Here is a 24,656-nt window from a genome sequence, read left to right on the forward strand (position 1 = left end):
TTGTTTTCACCCATTGTGATGGTGTTCCATACACAATTGTTAATAACGTTTATTAGCCACGCACCACGTGAACTTTCTTTCGTCAACGTTGACGGAAATAAACGGTGAAAACTCTTGCAAATAACTTCTACAAATTTTCTTCTATGTATTCTTAATCGTTATTTTACACGAATAAATAAATTTTACTGATTAACATATTGCGGATTTCCATGAATTTATGAAAATTTTGGAAATGAAAAATTACACAAAATGCACGTGATAAACAGTATTCTCTATAACATCTAGAAAGTAAAATAATTTTTTATCCAAGTCTTATTTCCTTAAACGATATTCATGGAAATATGAATTTGCTAAAAAATTCGCGGGTTATTGATTCAGAGTTTTCTTGATGATTATATTGTATTATATTTTAGCATAATTGTATTACTTATATTAGTTTTATATTATAGTATAGTAACAGTAACACCATTGCTTTTGATTGAAGTTACTCGTGATGGCATACCAACTATTATCCATTCGCAATGTGTCCAAGTTTCCACTTCAAAAAGAGCGCATAATCGATGAGAAATAGGAAAAATGACAGTGGACAATGACGATACCTAACACGAGCAACACTTGTAACAGAAGTATCAGCTGCGGTTACGGTTCGTAGACTGGTTAAATATTCATCAATAGCGTGTCTGCGGATCGTCTGTAAATAGTCAACTAGAAATAAGTTTAAAGCTGTTCAAGTATTATGCAGCCAAAGCAAAAAGAAAAAAAAGGAAAAATATCGATGTGGAGAAAAATGAACACAAAAAGAAAGAAAAATGTTTCGCCAGAAATATTCGTGGACTCGAGGAATCTTGTTAATAATTAATAATTTTATTACTTTTTACGCTGTCCAATTTTTCATCTCATCTTCTTACTTCTTTCATTTAGAGGAATATATTAAAATATTCTTTTCGTAATACTTTTTTTATCAAGTTAATGGACAGTTGTAAAATTTGCAGAAGTATATTATTTATTTTTCATTGCGTGTAGAACAGAAACATATCCCATCGAGGTTTTTAAGACCTGAACACAAGAAAAAGAAATTGCTCTGTATATTTTTATGTAAATGTGAAATGTCACATATGTATATTGTTCTTTGTTATATTATTATTCGTTTTCACAGCCCAGACGAAGGGTTAGGATTACGTGTTTTTCAAACTCCTACACATTCTCGTATCTCTTTTAAAGACTTTCACAAATTTACATTCCTATCATAAACATATACAGGGTGCGCCGTTAGAATCCGGACAAAAGAAGTTTTGTGCAGAAAGTTGTTTATTTAAGTCAATACACAAAAACACATGAAAATGTTGTTATATCTCATTTAAAGGGTCCTTGCTGAGAACTTTTATTCTATGTAACCACCCTCTGCCTCTATGACCTGCTCTATTCTTGCTCTAAAGCGCGAGCACGCTGACTTCAACTGGTCGCGTTTAATTGTCGCGAATTCTGACTCGATAGCAGCTCGTAGGGAGTTGACGTTGGGGTGCCTGCATTTATTAGTTTGTCTCTCGATAACGCCCCACACGTAATAGTCCAATGGGTTTAGGTCGGGACTGTTAGGAGGCCAGAAATCTTTCGACCAAAACATGTCCACATTGTCAGAGAGCCAATTTTGAACAAGATGACTTGTGTGAGCAGGTGCGCCATCTTGTTGAAATAAATACGGCCTTCCAGAAGCCGTAATTTCCATCCACGGCTTTATTACTGTCTTCAGGACCTCCAAATAAACCTCCTTTGTGATTCTTTCGCCTTTTTGGAAGAAGTGCGGAGGCATGACGTCGCCCTCACTTGAGACAACGCTCAAAACGTGAACACTTGCTGGAAATTTGGTTTTGCCCACAACAAAATTAAATTACCGTCGATCTTGGGTAGCTAAAGAATTTTATAATTTCGACCGGCGTTCTCCCGGCGCGAAGACTTTCTATAATCGCCGCTCTTCTATCGTATTCCGGGTTTTGCTTAACGAGTTCTGTCATTTTGAGGTTATAGAAGACTTATTGACATATTTAACTAACTTCAGAGTCAATCAGCACAAACATCTGAATTCTAATATGGTGGGAACTACAAATTGAATTCTGTCCGAATTCTAACGGCGCACCCTGTATATACATCTTATATCTGAACTAAATCTTAAATGTATAGGGCGTTTACGGATTTATTAGCCAATGTTTTTCTTGTAAATTGTATATGTAGGAAAAATAGGACGAGGAAAAAGTTTTATAGTTTCCTATGATCAGTACAATAGCATATATCAATTTTTAATATTTTTAGTATTTTTCAAAAAACGGGAGTGACCTTCAGTTTTTGAAGCAGAATGCTGTACGTTTTTTTATCTCATACAAAAGCGCATGTCATGACGAATTTATCGAATGCACATTTCAATTCTGCTGACACGCTTGCGTTATAACTCATTTTAGAGTAAATTGTATTATGACTCGTTCAAGCTTACCTGAGAGAATAGCACTAAAGTAAAGGAACAAAATCTGCCTGCTGTAATTTTTAAAGGTGAAGCCCTGGCACGACACATGATAATTACAAGCCATCTTGCATTCTTGGGAGGTAAGTTGTACCATTCGGCATTGTACACCGTGTTAGCAATTTCTGTACTCTGAAAAAAATTGCAAATTGTAATAACCGAACACATCGATTAATTAATTTTTATTTATAATAAAAGGTACCTCGGAAGTTAGTTTTTCGCCCATGTAACAATATAGGAACAAATGCAACATCACATAAACTACGTATATCAGCAGAAACGAAAGTTGCAAAATCATGTATTCCGTCTCCTGCTCTCCAAATGACTATAAATTAAACGATGTCAAAGATGATGTACTTATTTTAGAAAATTTGTTGATACTTTAGTACGATATACATTTGGAAAAGGTATGTTTTTCTTCGTACCATAATGACTTGATAAGACTGAGAGCATATCTGAATGGTACAACTCAGCATTTGAAGGAGGAGCATCATGTTGAAAGAAGTCTCTATCTTGTTGGCGAATCTTAAATATGCATACGACGTGATTAATAATTGTCAGATGGAAAAATTATGCATTTAAGGGTTAAAACAAAGAAAGTAAAAGATGGACTTAGAAAGACTTTAAATTCTCGAATTTCAATTTCGTTAATTAATATCTTATGGTTCTTCGTATTATAATTTATAATCATCACTGTGCTTCTTCCATCTTTTTTACCATCTTCAACAAAAGAACAAATTTTTCGAATACGAACCTATTAATATATTCATGCTTCTGAATAATTTTCTGCAACTTCTTTTCTACATCTTTCTTATCGTACGAATGAATCTTCCGTAAATCGTCTCTCAAATTGGAGAGCTGTCCACAGACATGAAAAATCAACAGAACGACAAAAGTATCGACTGCTGTGTACGTAGTGGCCGCATAAAATGTAGCCATGAATTGACCGATCATTGTCAGTTCGTAATTTGGACTGATGGTAATGTTATAGGGGAAATAGCCACGATAGAACAGCATGTTGTCACTGTATCTCATACTAAACAACCGTGCAGGCACAAAAGCGAGAAGGACAATGTTGGCCATCAGCGTGCTTCTTATTGTAGTCTTTCTAGTGATTCTTCGAATGTTCACCATTGTTTCTCGTTCGGCTTTGTTCGTCGTTGTGTTCCAGTCATTAGCCATGCACATTACCAAAAACTTTAATGCTTGCAATAAGAGAAAATAGCAGATAGAGTACGAGTTGAGAGTCCGTTTTGTTTGACAATTGGAATATGATTAAAAAATGTTGTAGAATATAACGTAGATAGATAATAGAATAAGATTTATATAGTTTATACTTGGCAGTATTCTTACTGAAAAAAAGATGATAAATCCTTACTTGTTAATTTTCTGAAATGCTTACGTTTGCCTTTCATCCAAACAGCCATAGCCTTCATAAGTGAAATCGTGGTAGTAATATTAGTCGAAAGATTCTCGATCACCAAGTTAGAGTTACCCGCGATTAAGAAAAGATTAATAGTTTGTGGAGCACATGCGAAACACACCATCATGATAAACGGTAACAGAATGTGATAACTGGAAGGCCGATTCCATTTCCTCTCTTCCGGCCAGATACCCATAAACTTTAGCATGTTATAGTTCCAACCGTACACATAGTTTAAATCTATGTTTCTATCTATCATAAATAGGCGCTTAATAAATAATTCCGCACCCCAATAATATATATATATATATAACATCTTTTTTCTAATTATAGTATTCTTCAAAAATATAATCCTTATTTTTTTGGTATTTTAAATCTAAATCATTGATCTCTAAACAATAAATTTCCTTCGCAAAATTTAATGTGCAATATCTCTTTTTCTGTTTGCCATGTAAGTATATTACTTAAAAATATAATTTTCTTCGTTTTTGCTGTTTTTGTATTATTTTCACTTACATAATCATTTATTTTTAACAATTAAGATGACAAAAGAAAATTTTCTACAACTACTGCTGTATTTTACAAATATTTTTAACATATATGTAACATTACCTTGCTGGTTATCCATAGAGGCCCTTTTTCCCATAACTGAACCACCTGCTCTTACGTTGGGGAGCTATTCCGTCCTTTTTCTCAGCGCATGTCCCCTTCATGCAGTCAGAATGCGCATTATGATATCAATTATTCATGAATATGCAGTACAGTGTCATTCTCAACTTCATGTCGAAGTAAGTTGAATCTATCATTACAGTTTGGCTGTTGCAAGTATGTATTCATTTGTAATTATTCATAACTTCTTCCACGATACGAGAAAATAAAAAAGAAGCAAGTGATGCCTGCGTTTTTGCTACTCTCTCAGTATATACTACGTTCTTTTCATGGATGCGTGTTAAAATTCGCAAGTAAAAGAAATTTGATCACATCGAGCAAATAATTTATGAATAATTAAAATTATTACTAAAAGGTAACGTTGTCAAAGAAATTTGTTTAACCGATGAATATAATACCCAGGAATTCTATAAAATATAAAATATATAGTTTGTAAAATTATATTTATGAAATTAATTGATTGATTTAAATTTGTACCGGTTACATTTATGTGGCATATTTATTATATTAAATTTGTAGGATTAATAGATAAAAATAAAATATAACGTAATTAAAAATTTCAATTCTATTCTATGCGAATTTTTTAAATGTGTAGTTATATAGTAATGCCAATACTATTAATATAGTACGGAGTCCAATATCAAACTTTCTTCCGTCATACTTTTCACTTAGGGTTTAGGTAGTTCCAGAAGTCTATGTAAGGGCAGTCTTTCCCTGTGCGCTGCAGTGGTACAACGTATAGATAGCTCTACGTGACATATCCCGTGTTCTTCACCTGTATCTTGTGGTTTTCCATGTTATGTTATACAAGTGCAAATTTTTTTTATATTAATGGCAGCAATATCATGGTTTTCTTATAATTTTAATATATATAATGTAGGATGCATTTTTTTATTTCATACTTTTTCCTTGCAGTAAGTTAAAACGGTGCAGTGTAAACAACGAGGAAATAACCAAAAGCAGAATCTTTGGAAGACGTGCTACTTCTACGAAATGTGAGTTTTATGGCCAATTCAATTTTTTAATCGTTCTATCAAACGATTCTTCGAATGTTTGTGCAATTTCTTCGGATAATAGCATTCTTATGGAGCTATATGAATCGTAATATGAACCTTTGAACGGATATCAAAATATTTATTCGATATGTAGTATGAGTTTATAAAATGTTAGGTTTAATATGTTTTTTTACTTTTTCTCCCATATACAACAAATAATATATTTCAACCATACGATTATGTTACTTTTCTTAGACCAGTCAATCCTTCATGGCTAACAATACTGAAAGATATCCAGCAGACGTTTTTAGAACCTAACAAAATATCATTGTCAACTCTTCAAATCTATGTCTAAATGTGTGTAACAATCCATTAGAAAATAATTAGATTCATGATCGTCTGACTCACAGCATTAAAGAGTTCGAGGGAGAAGGGACTGAATTTTCCAGCTGTTATTTGAAACGATACTTTCGCGCGACATATTACGATAATTAGTGAAATGGCGTACTTCGGTGGTAAATCGTACCAATTGCACTCGTATGCTGATTGTCCAACACCGGTACTCTGAAAGTAAATGTTGTATTAGGGCATCTGAAGCGTTACTTTTGCAAGAAAATAATTGAACTTTCGGTCTTTAACAAAATTTTCTATTTATATATAAATAACTCACTTCCCCTAGAAGCATTTCTCCTACATAACAATAAATGAAAAGATGCAGCATAGTATAAATTACGTGTATGATGAAAAATATCATTCCAACTATTCGTACGTCCGCTTGCTCCTGATCTACGGACTAAAATGGAACGGAATGTACATTATATAGCAATTTCTTGTCTCGTCGGAAAAATATCAATGTAATATTAACTTCAGCATACAGTTATCATACGATATCCAGTAAGACAAAACATCGTTGTGCAGATTATAGTCTGAACAAGTAACGTGAGATTGAAGCAATCTTCCACCATCACGGCAAACCTTGGATCACAAACGCTTCTTTAAATCCTAATTTAAGTAAATTATCGTTTTGCATTTTTCATTTTTCTAAATTTATTAACACTTTCTTTTCTTTAAGTAACACTTAATTTATTTTTCTTTCTTTTTTTTAAATAATTGGCGAGAGAAATAAATCTTCTTTTAAGACCTATTTTAATAAAAAATTTAATAAACGTTTTTAGTTCACTGATAGATCGTTTGTACCAACCTAGATAACAGATTGTGCCTGTTCACAATGAATCCCAATCGTTCATGGAATCTTGCGTAATTATTATCTTTCTTCGTCGTGTTAGCTAGATCCTCGAGTGCCATTCTAAGAACAGTTAATTGACCGCACAAGTGTATCACAGGAACAGCAAGGAACGTGTCGAAGCAAGAAAAGGATATTCCGGCTAACATCGTGCCTATAAACTGTCCCAGCCATGTGATTTCGAAATTTGGACTCTTGTTGGTGTCGTAAGGGAACGTGGCTGGATGAAGGAGTCCTCCTAGATCGGCTTCTGACGCACTTTGCATATTACTCCAAATTTGAAGCGATATAAAAGCGAGAAGCATGAAATACGTTAGAGTAGAACAGACTATGGATATCATTCGACTAATTTTCGCGTTCTTTAACATCGTTTGACGATCTTGATTTGCTATTGGCTCGGTCCAGTCGTCGAACATTTGGCTGAGTAATAGCGTTAGGGCTACAGAGATATTAATTGTTATATGTATATTACATTTGTGGATATCCTCAGATATTTTAGAAGAATATTAATGGATAATTAGGTGAAGCATCAGTAATTAGACCTTTGTGTTTCTAATTAGATTAGCTCGCGAATGGCCTAATATACCTACTTGATATAGGTATGTATGTATTTCGAAATTAAGTCTTGATACGGAATAATTGATTTTACATATTGATACTAAAAGGGATAAAATCAATTCAGTTTGATTTAGAACCTTGAGAAATTAATTGGCTATGGATATTCATGCATTTATAAGAAATTTAATAAAAATCTATAGAATGCACATTCATGCGGCTACATAAAATATTTCTTAGAATATTACAAGACTGAAATAATTCTCCGTTTTGACTACATTTCTTTGATTATTTAAATTTGAAAAAATAAATATATAAATAAATATATATAAATATAAAAATAAATATATATATAGATATAATTACCTTTCTTATAATATCGCAGAACGATCTGCTTAAACAACGCAAAGGCGATCGGTATATTAATCGATAAATTTTCAATTACTTCGTTGAAATTACTCGATTTCAATACCAGATTTGCTGTTTGTGGTGCACAGATGAAAGTAAACGTCACAATAGTCGTAAACCAGAATATTATACTCGAAAGTAATCGTGATCCTCTTGATACTTTTCTCGGTTCTGGCCACACACCGAGTAACGTCAAGTTGAAACGATTCCATCCCATTGCAAAGTCCATTTTTTTCTTTCGAACGATACCTCGCGTAATTTTGAGAACGTAGAAGTTATGAATATATTGCAATTATTAGCAATTATAATTGTAAACAATCGTTATAACAATCGTTAATGCGTAGGTTGAACGCATTGAGAAAAGAACTTTGTTTGGAATATTTACAATTTTATTTGTATCTATAGAACTATAGGAGGGCTGTTATCAAATTTAGAATTCGATACCTGGAATTATAGAATACTATGATTCGTTTGAATAACGAATTTTTATCTTCCACAACTGTGGAAATCGTGTTACTTGAATTATATTTTCGACAGTTTACAAATTTTAAAACGATTCTGAGTTGCAAATTTCAAAGTTGAAATTTTTCCACCGGTTGAAAGGATTAAATCGTCTGAATCGACGCGACGTCTCTGTTCTATCTGTTTCCTCAGCAGGGATATTTCGATAACTGATCCTGCAGATTACGCGCAGGGCCTTCGTGTCGCTCATTATGCATTCACAATCGTGAGGTTGCAACCTTTCTCTTGGAACTTTTAATGGGCGCAATCTAGAAGTTTGCGAAGCAAAACAAACCATGCAATTTCGAACTCTTTCGGTTAGCCGACAAGATCGAGGACCGACGAACCGAAATATAGAAATTTTATTTTCCATAGTCTGTCTTCTCTGTGAAACTTTGTCTTCGATAATTATCTTATCTTTCAGCCAGCAAAAGAAACTTTACCACGAATCGAGCTGAACTCGAAGCTCGAAACTTTTACTTATATCGCGGATTTTCTTTTTGTGATGTAGAGAATATTCACTTTCTCGGTTAGTCTTGCGTTGTAACGTTTAATACGCTCAAGTTTTACATACGGTATCGTGATATGTCGTAACTGTGTTAACACTTCGCTGAAATAATTATAGATGAACAATCGTACAGATCAGGGAACGTATTCTAAAGATGAGTCTGCAACTTGACTTCGAATGAACAAGTCTAATCGTTATTTGCAACTGTTAGTAACACCGAAAGGTATTCCATCGCTGTTTTTAGAATCTAAAACAAGATTTAAGTGATTTCTTCCCTTTCTGTGATTTATGTATTTCGATAGTCGTGGTTAGTGATTTGATATTTGTACAGACCGTACTGAACAGTTCCATAGAGAAGATAGCAAATTTACTTGCAGTCAAACAAAGTGGATGAGTGGACCTGTACATGATGAATAGAAGACATTTGGTTTCATAAGGTGAGACGTTGTACCAATTCGATTCGTACGCGCAATTACTCATTTCTCTATTCTGAAACCATCCAAAGTAACTTTTCTACTTCTTTCACGAGCCTCTGCTTTATTCGTTTGTTTGTCAAGCATCGATGAATTAAAAATAATTATAATAATGTTGACGTTTGTGAGGTTTTCGTTCAATGCTAGTTCTGTGTGCTTTTTTTTATAATATAAATTAAAAATCATGATACATGTGTGTGTGGCTATTATCTCTTCAAAAAGATGATTGTAGGATGATTATATATCTATTCTATGATTATGGAATGCACTGTGTTCATATTTAACATTTTTATTTTACTTGGACAATAATAATTTAGTAACAAGCGATGCCATAAAAATTTAATCTATTATGGTTCCGACTTCTATGCTTTCTAATACGATTGAGATTAGCCATTAAAACTCAATGTATGATTTCCCATCTACAAAATGTTTCTTAGCATTGTCTTTTTTTCGAAAGTGGGCAGAAATGGCAGGTTATGCATATTGTGCATAATATGAATTATGGGGAACTGTAATATGCTAATGTCAACCTATTAAAAAAGCCACCCCTTATACTTTCCATAAATGTCTTCCACTCTGCTCCGACTACTAGCGTACTACTGGTCTGACCTGAAGACACAGAAAATCATGTCCCCGTATCACACGCGTGACTGTTATTGCCTTGCATCGACGTACAAATTTATAAACCAAACATAAGGGATGCGAATGACGCGGAGAACCTTCCCCTAACTTGTGTACTCACCTGACTGATGTCTCATCAGACCACATAGCTGATATGTGTGTTAATAGTTTGGTATAAAATGGGTACAGCAAAAGAATTTATGCATTACAAGTACATATATATCGAGTAGGATCATAACTTCGTTGGTGTAGGATCCAGGAAGAATTATACCAAACTTCGCTAAACTACACATACGTACATTATTTTGCGAGCAAACCGGCAGGCCTGCTCATTTTTGATCTGTACGCGTCAAAGCAAACGGTGACCAATTTTTCTTTGTTCTCGACAATTGTGATGGGAAAAATGTCGATCTGCGAAAAGAGGAAAAAATGATATTTTCAAGGTTTCCTGAGAAGCACTCGTGGTCTCGAGGAATCTTTTCAATAATTAATAATTTTATTACTTTACACAGTGTCTAATTTTTTTGTCTCGCCATTTAAATTTTCATTACTTTGAGATATAATATATCATTTAGAGAAGTATACTAAAATATTCTTTTCGTAATGCTTCTTTCATCAAGCTGATGTACGGTTGTAAAATTCACAGATGTATCGGATCGTCTATTATTTATTTTTCATTGCGTACAGAACAGAAACATATCCCATCGAGGTTTTTAGGACCTGAATACAAAAAAAATATTGTTCTGTATATGTTCATGTAAATGTGATATATTATATATGTATATACATATTTTTGATTATTATTCATCTTCACACTCCGGATTACACATTTTTCTAATCGCTGTTCATTCCGAAACCTGTTTGAGAATACTGTTACATCTAAAGGCTTACGCACATCTACTTATTTTATATCTAAGCTAAATCTTAAACATATAGGATGTTCACGTTTATTAGCCAACTTTTTTCTTGATATTTTTCAAACGTATTAGAAAAAAATAAGCAAGAAAAATTTTTGCAGTAGTCGGTGAGACGTGTTGTTGATTAAATTAATAAGGAGACGCGTTAATTCGATTGACTATATTTACAAATATTTTAAAGTGTAGAATACAAAGTTAATCGCAAGCGTTGCTCGTTTGATGATATTCGTTATAAGATTACGCGATACTACGGTACTGATACTAATTGTTATGCTGATTCGCTAAACTGATTTGTTGTACTTATTGGCTCGACTGACTGACTGACTGACTCGATACTGATATTGATTCGCGCGACTGACTGACTGATTGACTGACTAAATGACTGATTGACTGACTGGCTGACTGACTGACTCGATACTGATATTGATTCGCGCAACTGTGTCTGGAGGACATGGTCGTCTATTTATACTGGTCGAGGGGGATACCGAAAGGTTTGAACTTGTCGCCGGTTGCAGGTTGTACGTAGCAGCGAAATTGCTTTGTCCAGAGGTTGTTTACTACATTATGTGCGTCGTACAGTGTTCATCCTGTGTGGCAAAACAAATACGTGAGGTGTCTTCGAATCGAAACGTCCTAAGACGCATATGCCGCTACAGTTTTAGGGTTTCCTATAACCAATATAATAGCGTATATCATTTTTTTTATACTTGCAGTATTTTTCTAGAAACGGCAGTGACATGCAACTTATTAAGTCCATCGTCTCCACAAACCGCTTCATATGACATAAAAAAATATGCAGTAGTCCATTTAAAGGATCGAAAATCATCTTCATTTCTGGAAAAATAGTATACAAAAATACTACCTGTAATTGTATTATAACTCGTTTACACTTACCTGAAAGTAAAGCGCAAAAGAAAAGGAACAAAATCGGCCTACTACTGTAATTTGTAAGGGCGACGACCTGGCACGACACATAACACTTACAATCCATCTTGCATTCTTGGGTGGTAAATTGTACCATTCGGCATTGTACGCCGTGTTAGCAATTTCTGAACTCTGAAAAAAATTGCAAATTTAAATTACCGAAAACATCGATTAATTAATTTATTTTTCATAAAAGGTACCTCGGAAGTTAGTTTTTCTCCCATGTAACAATATAGGAACAAATGCAACATCACATAAACTACGTATATCAGCAGAAACGAAAGTTGCAAAATCATGAATTCCGTCTCTTCCTCTCCAAATAGCTATAAATTAAACGATGTCAAAGATGATGTATTTATTTTAGAAAAATTTTTGATACATTAGTACGTACATTTGGAAAAGATATGTTTTTCTTCGTACCATAATGACTTGGTAAGACTGAGAGCATATCTGAATGGTACAACTCAGCATTTGAAGGAGAAGCATCATGTTGAAAGAAGTCTCTATCTTGTTGGCGAATCTTAAATATGCATACGACGTGATTAATAATTGTCAGATGGCAAAATTATGCATTTAAGGATTAAAACAAAGAAACTAAAAGATGGACTTAGAAAGACTTTAAATTCCGGAATTTCAATTTCGTTAATTAATATCTTATGGTTCTTCGTATTATAATTTATAATCATCACAGCGCTTCTTCCATCTTTTTTACCATCTTCAACAAAAGAACAAATTTTTCGAATACGAACCTATTAATATATTCATGCTTCTGAATAATTTTCTGCAACTTCTTTTCTACATCTTTCTTATCGTACGAATGAATCTTCCATAAATCGTCTCTCAAATTGGAGAGCTGTCCACAGACATGAAAAATCAACAGAACGACAAAAGTATCTACTGCTGTGTACGTAGTGGCCGCATAAAATGTAGCCATGAATTGACCGATCATAGTCAATTTGTAATTTGGACTGATGGCAATGTTATGTATATTACATAAAAATATAATTTCATTCGTTTTGGTTCTTTTTGTATTATTTTCACTTGCATAATAATTTATTTTTAACAGTTTAGATGACAAAAGAAAATTTTCTCTACAATTACTGCTACATTTTACAAATATTTTTTAACTAATATGTAACATTACCTTGTTGGTTATCCATAGAGGCCCTTTTTTCCATAACTGAACCACCTGCTCTTACGTTGGGGAGCTATTCCGTCCTTTTTCTCAGCGCATGTCCCCTTCATGCAGTCAGAATGCGCATTATGATATCAATTATTCGTGAATATGTAGTACAGTGTCATTCTCAATTTTATGTCGAAGTAAGTTGAATCTATCATTACAGTTTGGCTGTTGCAAGTATGTATTCATTTGTAATTATTCATAACTTCTTCCACGATACGAGAAAATAAAAAAGAAGCAAGTGATGCCTGCATTTTTGCAACTCTCTGTCAATATTCACGAATAAAAAAAATTTGATCACATGAAGCAAATAATCTATGAATAATTATAATAAATACTAGAAAGTAACGTTATCAAAGAAATTTGTTTAACCGATGAATATAATACCCAGGAATTCTATAAAATATAAAATATATAGTTTGTAAAATTATGTTTATGAAATAGATTGAATTAAATTTGTACCAATTACATCTATGAGGCATGTTTATTATATTATATTTGAAGGATTAATATATAAAAATAAAATATAACGTAATTAAAAATTTCAATTCTATTCTATGCGAATTTTTTAAATGTGTAGTTATATAGTAATGCCAATACTGTTAATATAGTAGGGAATCCAGTATCAAACTTTCTTTCGTCATACTTTCCACTTAGGGTTTAGGTAGTTCCAGAAGTCTTTGTAAGGGCAGTCTTTCACTGTTCGCTGCAGTGATACAACGTATAGATAGCTCTACGTGACATATCCCGTGCTCTTCACCTGTATCTTGTGGTTTTCTATGTTATGTCATACAAGTGCAAATTTTTTTTATATTAATGGCAGCAATATCATTGTTTTCTTATAATTTTAATATATATAATGTAGGATGCATTTTTTTATTTCATACTTTCTCCTTGCAGTAAGTTAAAACGGTGCAGTGTAAACAACGAGGAAATAACCTAAATCAAAATCTTTGGAAGACGTGCTACTTCTACGAAATGTGAATTTTATGAAAATTTCAATTTTTTAATCGTTTTACCAAAAGATTCTTCGAATGTTTGTGCAATTCCTTCGGATAAAAGTATTCTTATGGAGGTATATGAATCGTAGTATGAACCTTTGAACGGATATCAAAATATTTATTCGATAACTAGCGTGATTTTATGAAATGCTCGGTGTACTGTGTTTTTTTTATTTTTTTTTTTTTTTTCCAGATACAAGAACGAATATATTTCAATCATACGATTATGTTACTTTTCTCAGACCAGTCAATCTTTCATGGCTAACAATACTGAAAGATATCCAGCAGATGTTTTTAGAACCTAACAAAATATCATTGTCAATTCTTCAAATCCATCTCTAAATGTGTGTAAAAATCTATTAGAAAATAATTTAGATTCATGATCGTTTGACTCACAGCATTAAAGAGTTCGAGGGAGAAGGGACTGAATTTTCCAGCTGTTATTTGAAACGATACTTTCGCGCGACATATTACGATAATTAGTGAAATGGCGTTCTTCGGTGGTAAATCGTACCAATTGCACTCGTATGCTGATTGTCCAATACCGATACTCTGAAAGTAAATACTGTATTAGAGTGTCTGGAGCGCTACCTTTGCAAGAAAGAGATTGAACTTTCGGTCTTTAACAAAATTTTCTATTTATATATGAATAACTCACTTCTCCTAGAAGCATTTCTCCTATATAACAATAAATGAAAAGATGCAGCATAGTATAAATTACGTGTATGATGAAAAATATCATTCCAACTATTGGTACGTCCGCTTGCTCCTGATCTACGGACTAAAATGGAACGGAATGTACATTATGTAGCAATTTCTTAACTCGTGGGATAAATGTCAATGTAATATTAACTTCAGCATACAGTTATCATACGATATCCAGTAAGACAAAACATCGCTGTGCAGATTATAGTCTGTACAAGTAACGTGAGATTGAAGCAATCTTCCACGATCACGGCAAACCTTGGATCAGAAATGTTTCTTGAAATTCTAATGTAATTAAATTATCGTTTTGCATTTTTCATTTTTCTAAATTTATTAATATTTTTTTCTCTTTAAGTATCATTTAATTTATTTTTTTTTTTTTTAAATTATTGGCGAAAGAAATAAATCTTCTTTTAAGACCTATTTTAATAAAAAATTTAATAAACATTTTTAGTTCACCAATAGATCGTTTGTACCAACCTAGATAACAGCTCGTGCCTGTTCACAATGAATCCCAGTCGTTCATGGAATCTTGCGTAATTATTATCCTTCTTCGTCGTGTTAACTAGATCCTCGAGTGCCATTCTAAGAACAGTTAATTGACCGCACAAGTGTAACACAAGGACCGCAAGGAACGTATCGAAGCAAGAATAGCATATCGCGGTTAACACCGTGCCCATAAACTGCCCCAGCCATGTAATCTCGAAATTTGGACTTTTGCTGGTGTCGTAAGGGAACGTGGCTGGATGAAGGAGTCCTCCTAGATCGGCTTCTGACGCACTTTGCATATTACTCCAAATTTGAAGCGATATAAAAGCGAAAAGCATGAGATACGTTAGAGTAGAACAGACTATGGATATCATTCGACTAATTTTCGCGTTCTTTAACATCGTTTGACGATCTTGATTTGCTATTGGTTCGGTCCAGTCGTCGAACATTTGGCTGAGTAATAGCGTTAGGGCTAGAGAGATATTAATTGTTATATGTATATTACATTTGTGGATATCATCAGATATTTTAGAAGAATATTAATGGATAATTAGGTGAAGCATCAGTAATGAGACCTTTGTGTTTCTAATTAGATTAGCTCGCGAATGGCCTAATATACCTACTTGATATAGGTATGTATGTATTTCGAAATTAAGTCTTGATACGGAATAATTGATTTTACATATAGATACTAAAAAGAATAAAATCAATTCAGCTTGATTTAGAACCTTGAAAGATAAATTAGCTATGGATATTTATGCATTTATGCATGAATGCACATTCATGCGGCTACATAAAATATTTTTTGCGACATGTCAAGGGTGAAGTAAGTCTTCGTTTAGACTCTATTTCTTTGATTAGGTAAATTTGGAAAAATAAATATATAAGTAAATATATATAAATATAAAAATAAATATATATATATATAGGTATAATTACCTTTCTTATAATATCGCAGAACGATCTGCTTAACCAACGCAAAGGCGATCGGTATATTAATCGACAAGTTTTCGATTACTTCGTCCAAATTAGTCGATTTCAATACCAGATTTGCTGTTTGTGGTGCACAGATGAAAGTAAACGTCACAATAGTCGTAAACCAGAATATTATACTCGAAAGTAATCGTGATCCTCTTGATACTTTTCTCGGTTCTGGCCACACACCGAGTAACGTCAAGTTGAAGCGATTCCATCCCATTGCAAAGTCCATTTTTTCTTTCGAACGATACCTCGCGTAATTTTGAGAACGTAATAATTATAAATATATTGCAATTATCAGCAATTATAATTGTAAACAATCGTTATATCGTAGCTCGGACGCATTTAGAAAAAAACATTGAAATATTTACAATTTTATTTGTATGTATGGAACTATAGGAGGGCTGTTATTAAATTTAGAGTTCGGTACTTGGTATTATAGAATACTACGATTCGTTTGTAGATATAACGAATTTTTATCTTCCACAACTGTAGAAATCGTGTTACTTGAATTATATTTTCGACAGTTTACAAATATTGAAACGAATCTTTTAAAAAGTATCAATGAGTCGCGAACTTCAAAGTTGAAATTTTTCCACCGGTTGAAAGGAATAAATTCGGACTGAATCTACACGACGTCTCTGTTCTATCTGTTTCCTCAGCAGGGATATTTCGATAACTGATACTGCAGATTACGCGCAGGGCTTTCGTGTCGCTCATTATGCATTCACAATCGTGAGGTTGAAACCTTTCTTTTGGAACTTTTAATAGCCGCAATCTGGAAGTTTGCGAAGCGAAAGAAAACTTGCAATTTCGAACTCTTTCGGTTAGCCGACAAGATCGAGGACTAACAAACCGAAATATAGAAATTTTATTTTCCATAGTCTGTCTTCTCTGTGAAACTTTGTCTTCGATAATTATCTTATCTATCAGCCAACAAAAGAAACTTTGCCTCGAATCGAGCTGAACTCGAAGCTCGGAGCTTTTACTTATATCGCGGATTTTCTTTTTGTGATGTAAAGAATATTCACTTTCTCGGTTAGTCTTGCGTTGTCACGTTTAATACGCTCAAGCTTTACATGTTGTATCGTGATATGTCGTAACTGTGATAACACTTCGCTGAAATAATTATATATGAACAATCGTACAGATCAGGGTACGTATTCTAAAGATGAGTTTGTAACTTGACTACGAGTGAACAAGTCTAATCGTTATTTGCAACTGTTAGTAACACTGAAAGGTATCCCATCGCTGTTTTTAGAATCTAAAACAAGATTTAAGTGATTTCCTCTCTTTCTGTGAATTATGTATGTTGATAGTCGTGGTTAGTGAGTTAATATTTGTACATACGGTACTGAAGAGTTCCATAGAGAAGATACCAAATTTGCCTGCAGTCAGACAAAGTGGACGAGTAGACCTGTACATGATGAATAGAAGACATTTGGTTTCACGAGGTGAGACGTTGTACCAATTCGATTCGTACGCGGAATTGCTCATTTCTCTACCCTGAAACCATCCAAAGTAACTTTCTACTTCTTTCACGAACCTCTGGTTTATTCGTTTGTTTGTCAAGCATCGATGAATTAAACATAATTGTAATTATCTTGACGTTCGTGAGACTTTCGTTCAAAGCTATTTCTGTGTGTGTGTGTGTTTTTTTTAATATAAATTAAAATTCATGATTCATTCGTGTGTGTCTATTATCTCTTCAAAAACATGATTGTAAGATGATTATTTATCTATTATATGATTATTGATAGCACTGTGTTCACATTTAACGTTTTTATTTTACTTGTACAATGATAAATTAATAAGAAGCGATGCTGTAAACATTTAATCTATTATAGTTCCGACTTCATGGTTTATAACGCAATTGAAATAAGTGTTGGTTTTTGCGGGACGAGTCAGACATTAGAACTCGATGCACGATTCCCAATTTACACGGAGCATGAGGTCGGATCTACCACAACTCACTTATGAATATGTTGATTACAGTGACAAGAAGGATTACTTACTTGAATTAGAAGCATCTCGCCTATGTAACAATAAAGATACACGTGTACAAGGATGAAGCAGACGAAGAGGACAAAGAAAACCAATTGAAAGTTGAAGATTCCATTTTCGTTTTTAATCAATACCTGGTTAATTTGCGTTATTACTGTGTGATCTTACAACCATGGAGTACGAAGAATATAGTAAACGTAACTTACGTTGAAGAATAAGAAACCTTGAAAGCATATTTCGATGGTACACAGTAACATCTGTAGCAACAATAGCGTGCTAAAGCATTTTTCGATTGTCTCTGCAAGCCTTTAATAATAATGTTTATCGAGTTTAGTGTTTAAGGTTGGAATGTTAGAAAATGAAATATTATAATATTGAAATACTAGGATACGGAAAATTTTAAGTATTGTAATATCAACAAATGATTGCCTTGGAGCACGTTAAGCATTGAAATATGGTAATATCAAAATACATCATGGTATTGTAGAAGAATTGAGATTATCATAACATAAAAGAAAACTCAAATTTCCTAGTAGTGTTCTTAAGAACAAAATAATACACATTCAATACGCTAAGGAATATCCTTACAAAATAGTATTCGGATCGTTTTGAAAATCTATTATGTAATAATCTAATATATAAAAAGCTACTAAATATCGAGATATGCTATTCACCAGTTCAGATGCTCGTGCTTGGTAATAATCCAAACCAACTCCTTTTGAAACTCATCTATGTTTCTATTTCCTTCCTCGCCGTCCATCAATCTTGATAATTTCTTCCTTAAAATTTCAAATTGTCCACATATATGCAGAACTAACATAGCGATAAAAGTGTCGACAGTGGTATAGCAAATAGTAGCTGAATATCCGGCAATTACTTGAGCAAAATTGGTCATTAACAATATCGGTACTGGTCGAATGTTATAGGGAAAATATCCAGGATACAAGCTCAAACGATCCTGGTTTTCATGTAATCTATCAGAAAGATAGACGCTAATAGATCGAAGGCTTAAATATGCAGTGACCATTGTGAGAGTTAATATCGAACACCAGACGGAAATAAAGTTCGCAGGTTTAGCCATCTTCAGCATCGCTGCCCTTCCTTCTTCCGTCTTCGTACTGCGCCAGTCATCGTAGAAAGACTTCATGATAGGTTTGAAAGCTTGAAATATAATCTAATTAATTTGTTAAATGGCCTATTAACTCGTATCACTTCAATATGTAAACAGCAAGATTTTTGCAAGATAACACCACTAAAGGACAGCTTTTATATATATTGACAAATCAAAAAACCTTATCGAGTTTTTAGATGTAAGTAACATAATATCAAAAAAATATAAAATAATATAGTCGCTAATAACCAAGCGGTTGATGTGATTTAAATATCAAAAAAAAAAAAAAAGAAGAAATCTATAAAAAATGTAAAAGATTCCAGTGCAGTTGTTTCTCTTAAATTCAAAGTTTATTCTTTGCCCTTATTGAGGGGACTGGGAATATTTCCAGAACAAAATCGCTGTTCCGCGAGAAACATGGATGCCGGATCTAATAGAATTTAAGCGCACACCATTGTAATTGTTTAGTAGATCGTTTGTCCTTTCTATACGTACAGTCTTTGTAGTACCAAGCGAAGATCAGCTTTATCATCGCGTTTATACCAGGAATATTAGCTGTTGACAGATTTTCTGTCACCAACTCAAGATTCCCCCATATGAAAAATAGGTTCGCACTCTGCGGTCCAGTTCCAAATAAAATTAATATGGACAAATAAAATAGAGCCTTGAAATGTGAAAATCGTTCGTCAGTCCTTCCCGGTTCCGGCCAGATGCCAATTAGTTCCATGTTCCAACGATTCCATCCAATGGCTGTCTTCAATCCTCAAAAGTAAACGAGTTCGTGGAAAATCTTACGCTTATCGAATACTAGGAGATATTAAAGTTTGTTTAGAATGATTATATTTCTTCTAATAAAAATTAACTAATAGCGAAAATTCATGTTCTATATCTTTTATAAATATATAGATAATTCTGTTAACTGAGATATGCTGCAATTCTTTTAAGTGAAATTGGAATGTTATTATATAATTTATTTTTCATTGTATTTTTCTTTTTAGGTATCTCATGACATATCCAAGACTAAGTAAAATTCACGAAAATAATTAAAAATGGTACCTGTATCGAAGTCCATTAGAAGTACACACACGCGAGCTGCACGATCAAATGACTGCCGCGAATTTCTCGTTCTTTACACGAAAGAAAAATGCCTGCTCCTCTTGGTACGTGAGAAACCACCTTTTGTGAAAATGTTACAACTTCCAAGTAGTACGAGCAAACTTCGAAGTTTCGCGTCTACGGAGATAGACAAATTTTTTTAATCGTCTTCGCCTGCTAACAGACTGTCTTTAACATAACTACTTACTGGATACTTTCTGCCTTCTTCGTTGAATAATTGATTGCCTTTATTGAGAAACTTTTACCATGGAACATACTACGTTTTTATTCGCATTTATGTGGTACCTAAATTCGATGCGAAGCTCCTTCACATTTATAAACGGAGGCTTGTTCACAGCACATGAACAGAAGTAACGTGGAACATTTTAACTAACTTTAATTTACTTCGATCAGTTTCAATTTCAATTATTATTGTGGTTCTTGTATTTTTCGTTCCTCGATATTGTTTTGGTTTCAACCGGGAAATAGTTTCAACGATTTAAGAAAATCTGTAGCATTTAAATGAGACGAGAACACATACATATCTATATTATATGGAAACAAATTGGATCAGGAAAATATGAGACAAATGGAGGTTCATTTTATAATAAGAGTAAGATCGGATCTTCTTAATTTAAAAGATAAGGTAGGAAATTGTCAAAAAATGGAAAAAGTTGTCGTTATATATAAATCATTTTATATAAAACTATTAAATTGCATAAACATGATTACTTTTTGCATACGGCACAGTAATATACTACTTAGACAATTATTTACAGTCGATAAAATAAACAATTCCGCCAGAAATATTGCAAATTTTGATCACCAAACTAGACCTACTATCCAATCTGAGCCATTAAATTTTATTGAAACCTATATCACCACAAATTTGTTTACATTCCAATTGAATAAAAATTTCCACATTTGTGCTTTGATTGTAGATAAATGTCGAAGACGTCAGTAAAACCAAAAAACGAACGGATCTCGAATCACTCGAATCGAACTATACGGCGAATGCTATCACCGGCCGCAAACTCGACGATTTCTCAGTTCCGATTTTCTCTAAGGCTAAAGACGAGGGATAAGTACACGAACCTAAAGGAGGAATCCAAATGGTAAGTTCTTTTTTTTAGAAGAAAATATTTCTGACCTTTGCCTTTTTTTCGAAGGGGAGCAAAAATACCACGTTATGCGTATTATGCATAATATGAATTATGTGGAACTGCAAAATGCTAATCTCAACCGTCTAAAAAAACCTCCCCTTATACTCTCCATAAATGCTTTCCACTCTGCTCCGACATAACTAACGTACTACAGGTCTGACCTGAAGACACAGAAAATGTCCCCGTATCACACATGTGACTGTCATTGCCTTGCATCGACGCACGGTTTTATGAACCAAGCATAGGGGATGCGAATGACGCGAAGAACCTTCCCCTAACTTGTGTACTTACCTGACTGCTGTCTCAGCAAACCACATACTTTCTGTAAACCTTTGCTCATATGTGTGCTAATAGTTTGGTATAAAATGGGTACAGCAAAAGAATTTATGCATTGCAAGTACATATATATCGAGTAGGATCATAAATTCGTTGGTGTAGGATCCAGAAAGAATTATACCAAACTTTGCTAAACTACACATACGTACATTATTTTGCGAGCAAACCGGCAGGCCTGCTCATTTTTGATCTGTACGCGTCAAAGCAAACGGTGACCAATTTTTCTTTGTTCTCGACAATTGTGATGGAAAAAATGTCGATCTGCGAAAAGAAGGAAAAATGATATTTTCAAGGTTTCCTGAGAAGTACTCGTGGTCTCGAGGAATCTTTTCAATAATTAATAATTTTATTACTTTACACAGTGTCTAATTTTTTTGTCTCGCCATTTTAATTCTTATTACTTTGAGATATAATGTATCATTTAAAAAAGTATACTAAAATATTCTCTTTGTAACGCTTCTTTTATCAAGCTGATGTACGGTTGTAAACTTCATAGATGTATCGGATCGTCTTTTATTTATTTTTCATTGCGTATAGAACAGAAACGTACCCCATCGAGGTTTTTAGGACCTGAATACAAAAAAATATTGTTCTGTATATGTTTATGTAAATGTGAGATATTATATATGTATATACATATTTTTGATTATTATTCATCTTCACACTCCGGTTAGATGATTTGTATTACATATTTTTCTAATCTCTGCTCATTCCGAAACTTGGTTAAGAATACTGTTACATCTAAAAGCTTATACACATCTACTTATTTTATATCTAAGCTAAATCTTAAACATATAGGGTGTTCACGGATTTATTAGCCAGCTCTTTCCTTAGTATTTTCCAAATCGTTTGCATTAGAAAAAAATAAACAGGAAAAGTTTGACAATTTTCTCTGATCAATATAATAGCGTATATCATTTTTTTTATACTTGCAGTATTTTTCTAGAAACGATAGTGACATGCAGCTTTTTAAGCCCATCGTCTCCACAAATCGCTTCAGATGACATAAAAAGACATGCAGCAGTCCATTTAAAGGATCGAAAATTATCTTCATTTCCGAAAAAATAGTACACAAAAATACTATCTGTAAATTGTATTATAACTCGTTTACACTTACTTGACAGTAAAGCGCAAAAGTAAAGGAACAAAATCTGCCTGCTGTAATTTGTAAGGGTGAAGACGTGGCACGGCACATAATAAGTACAAGACATCTTGCATTCTTGGGAGGTAAATTGTACCACTTTGTACTGTAGGCTATGTTAGCTATTTCTGTACTCTGAAAAAATTGAACATTTGAATAATTTCTCACTAGAAACGGCAACCCATTCATTTTTTTTTTTTTTTTTTTTTTTTCTAAAAAGTACCTCGGCTGCTAGTTTTTCTCCCATGTAACAATATAGGAACAGTTGCAACATCACGTAAGCTACGAATATTAACAGGAACGAAATTTGAAAAATCATGTGTTCCATTGTATTATCTCCTAACGACTGCATATTAAATTATGAGAAAAATGATATATTATTTTCTAATATTTTTTGAAATTTTGTTCTATGATATACACTTAGACAAAGGTATATTTTTCATCTTACCGTAATAACTTGGTAAAACTGAGAGCATATCTGAATGGTGCAACTCAGCATTTGAAGCAGAAGCATCAGGTTAAAGGAATTCTCTATCCTTCCCGCGAACCTTAGTTGTACACATGACATTAATAGTTAATAGACAGCAACATTGTGAGTTTAAAGGTTGGGACGAAGAAAATAAAAGACGAACATACAATGATGTTACATTGATGAACTTCGAAAATTAACATGCATACGCTTATTCTAATTTATTCTCTTCGCGGTATATATTTTCTAGTATCTTAAAAAAAATAACAAATTTCCTTAATACAAACCTATTTATATATTCATGCTTTTCGACAATCTTCTGCATCTTTATTTCTATATTTTTCTTATCGTACGAATGAATCTTCCTTAAATCTTGTCTCAAAATCGAAAGCTGTCCGCAGACATGGAAAATCAGTAGGACGACGAGAGTATCTACAGTTGTGTACGTATTCGCCGCATAAATAGCAGCCATGTATTGACCGATCATCGTCAATTCGAAATTTGGACTGATGCTAGTGTTGTATGGGTAATACCCACGAAGGAATAGCGTAATGTCGTTGTTTTTCATGCTAGACAATCGTGCAGGTACAAAAGCAAGAATTACGATGTTAACCATCAATGTGCTTCCTATTGTAATCTTTCTAGTGATCCTCGCGATGTTCACCATTGTTTCTCGTTCCGTATTATTCGTCACTGCCTCCCAGTCATTGGCTATGTATCTCAGCAGAGACTTTAACGCTTGGAAGAAGAGGTAATGGTAGATAGAATAAGTCTTGATGGATCTTTCTTGTGTAACAATTAGAATAAGATTAAAGAATATTTTAAAATGTAACGTAAATAGATAAGAGAATAGGATAAAATAGAATAGTACAATGAGATTTATAAGCTGCATATTTGGCAGTATTTTTTGATAAAAAAAGGACAAATCCTTATTTGTTGTTTATTTTGTTGTTGTGTAATTTTCTGAAATGCTTACGTATGCCGTTGATCCAAACAGTTAGAGTCTTCATAAGGGAAACCATGACGGTAATGTTAGTCGATAGATTCTCGATCACCAGATCAGAGTCACGGGCGATCATCGGAAGGTTTATTGTTTGTGGAGCACATGCGAAGCACAGCATTATTATACACGGTAATAGAACGAGATAGCTGGAAGATCGGTTCCATTTCCTCTCCTCCGGCCAGATACCCATAAACTTCAGCAGGTTGTAATTCCAAGCGTACACATTGTTTAA

At 33.5% G+C, this 24,656-nt stretch overlaps 5 protein-coding genes and 1 pseudogene across 5 annotated transcripts; all 6 read right to left on the bottom strand.

Annotated features, from left to right (window-relative positions):
• Nucleotides 1–979: 979 nt before the first annotated feature.
• On the bottom strand, nucleotides 980–4,143 carry LOC132906094 (odorant receptor 4-like). Its single transcript, XM_060957960.1, has 6 exons — nucleotides 3,915–4,143; nucleotides 3,205–3,717; nucleotides 2,938–3,065; nucleotides 2,715–2,837; nucleotides 2,486–2,644; nucleotides 980–1,056 (listed from the first exon to the last, which is right to left on the bottom strand). Exons 1-6 carry the CDS (start codon nucleotides 4,141–4,143, stop codon nucleotides 1,000–1,002), a joined length of 1,209 nt encoding a protein of 402 aa, XP_060813943.1. The 3' UTR covers nucleotides 980–999.
• A 1,698-nt stretch (nucleotides 4,144–5,841) lies between these two features.
• On the bottom strand, nucleotides 5,842–8,123 carry LOC132905820 (odorant receptor 13a-like). The gene is given in 6 exon segments (XM_060957477.1): nucleotides 5,842–5,913; nucleotides 6,008–6,163; nucleotides 6,270–6,392; nucleotides 6,475–6,574; nucleotides 6,801–7,281; nucleotides 7,764–8,123. Coding segments are annotated over 6 exon segments (1,203 nt in total). The 5' UTR covers nucleotides 8,035–8,123.
• A 304-nt stretch (nucleotides 8,124–8,427) lies between these two features.
• On the bottom strand, nucleotides 8,428–12,111 carry LOC132906095 (uncharacterized). The gene is made up of 4 exons (XM_060957961.1): nucleotides 11,920–12,111; nucleotides 11,720–11,881; nucleotides 9,148–9,303; nucleotides 8,428–9,061 (listed from the first exon to the last, which is right to left on the bottom strand). The coding sequence occupies exons 1-4, from the start codon at nucleotides 12,043–12,045 to the stop codon at nucleotides 9,002–9,004; spliced, it is 504 nt and encodes a 167-aa protein (XP_060813944.1). The 5' UTR covers nucleotides 12,046–12,111; the 3' UTR covers nucleotides 8,428–9,001.
• Nucleotides 12,112–14,168: 2,057 nt separating this feature from the next.
• LOC132905818 (odorant receptor 13a-like) lies at nucleotides 14,169–16,453 on the bottom strand (annotated as a pseudogene).
• Nucleotides 16,454–17,176: 723 nt separating this feature from the next.
• On the bottom strand, nucleotides 17,177–19,627 carry LOC132906096 (odorant receptor 9a-like). Its single transcript, XM_060957962.1, has 5 exons — nucleotides 18,781–19,627; nucleotides 18,313–18,412; nucleotides 18,118–18,240; nucleotides 17,453–17,608; nucleotides 17,177–17,366 (listed from the first exon to the last, which is right to left on the bottom strand). The coding sequence occupies exons 1-5, from the start codon at nucleotides 19,251–19,253 to the stop codon at nucleotides 17,307–17,309; spliced, it is 912 nt and encodes a 303-aa protein (XP_060813945.1). The 5' UTR covers nucleotides 19,254–19,627; the 3' UTR covers nucleotides 17,177–17,306.
• A 2,447-nt stretch (nucleotides 19,628–22,074) lies between these two features.
• On the bottom strand, nucleotides 22,075–24,656 carry LOC132906097 (odorant receptor 4-like). Its single transcript, XM_060957963.1, has 6 exons — nucleotides 24,398–24,656; nucleotides 23,709–24,159; nucleotides 23,401–23,500; nucleotides 23,176–23,298; nucleotides 22,929–23,087; nucleotides 22,075–22,381 (listed from the first exon to the last, which is right to left on the bottom strand). The coding sequence occupies exons 1-6, from the start codon at nucleotides 24,612–24,614 to the stop codon at nucleotides 22,325–22,327; spliced, it is 1,107 nt and encodes a 368-aa protein (XP_060813946.1). The 5' UTR covers nucleotides 24,615–24,656; the 3' UTR covers nucleotides 22,075–22,324.

The sequence above is a fragment of the Bombus pascuorum genome, chromosome 4 (assembly GCF_905332965.1).
Source record: "Bombus pascuorum chromosome 4, iyBomPasc1.1, whole genome shotgun sequence".
NCBI classification, from domain to species: domain Eukaryota; kingdom Metazoa; phylum Arthropoda; class Insecta; order Hymenoptera; family Apidae; genus Bombus; species Bombus pascuorum.

Bases quoted from the DNA above. Each gene is read 5' to 3' on its own strand.
- LOC132906095 (XM_060957961.1), bottom strand. From the start codon at position 12,045: ATGATTTTGCAACTTTCGTTTCTGCTGATATACGTAGTTTATGTGATG. The intron at 9,304-11,719 runs GTAAGTGTAAAC...GGATGGTTTCAG, and splicing joins CTTTTGCGCTTTACTTTCAG to AATAGAGAAATGAGTAATTG. The intron at 9,062-9,147 runs GTCTGTACAAAT...ATCTTGTTTTAG, and splicing joins CTATGGAACTGTTCAGTACG to ATTCTAAAAACAGCGATGGA.
- LOC132906096 (XM_060957962.1), bottom strand. From the start codon at position 19,253: ATGAAGTCTTTCTACGATGACTGGCGCAGTACGAAGACGGAAGAAGGA. The intron at 18,241-18,312 runs GTAAGTTACGTT...CAAATTAACCAG, and splicing joins AAGGTTTCTTATTCTTCAAC to GTATTGATTAAAAACGAAAA. The intron at 17,367-17,452 runs GTATGTACAAAT...ATCTTGTTTTAG, and splicing joins CTATGGAACTCTTCAGTACC to ATTCTAAAAACAGCGATGGG.
- LOC132906094 (XM_060957960.1), bottom strand. From the start codon at position 4,143: ATGCTAAAGTTTATGGGTATCTGGCCGGAAGAGAGGAAATGGAATCGG. The intron at 2,838-2,937 runs GTACGAAGAAAA...TTTAATTTATAG, and splicing joins AGTCTTATCAAGTCATTATG to TCATTTGGAGAGCAGGAGAC. The intron at 1,057-2,485 runs GTAAGCTTGAAC...TCTTGTGTTCAG, and splicing joins CTTTAGTGCTATTCTCTCAG to GTCTTAAAAACCTCGATGGG.
- LOC132906097 (XM_060957963.1), bottom strand. From the start codon at position 24,614: ATGGGTATCTGGCCGGAGGAGAGGAAATGGAACCGATCTTCCAGCTAT. The intron at 24,160-24,397 runs GTAAGCATTTCA...TCTTCTTCCAAG, and splicing joins TGTTTGGATCAACGGCATAC to CGTTAAAGTCTCTGCTGAGA. The intron at 22,382-22,928 runs GTAAGTGTAAAC...TTTTGTATTCAG, and splicing joins CTTTTGCGCTTTACTGTCAA to GTCCTAAAAACCTCGATGGG.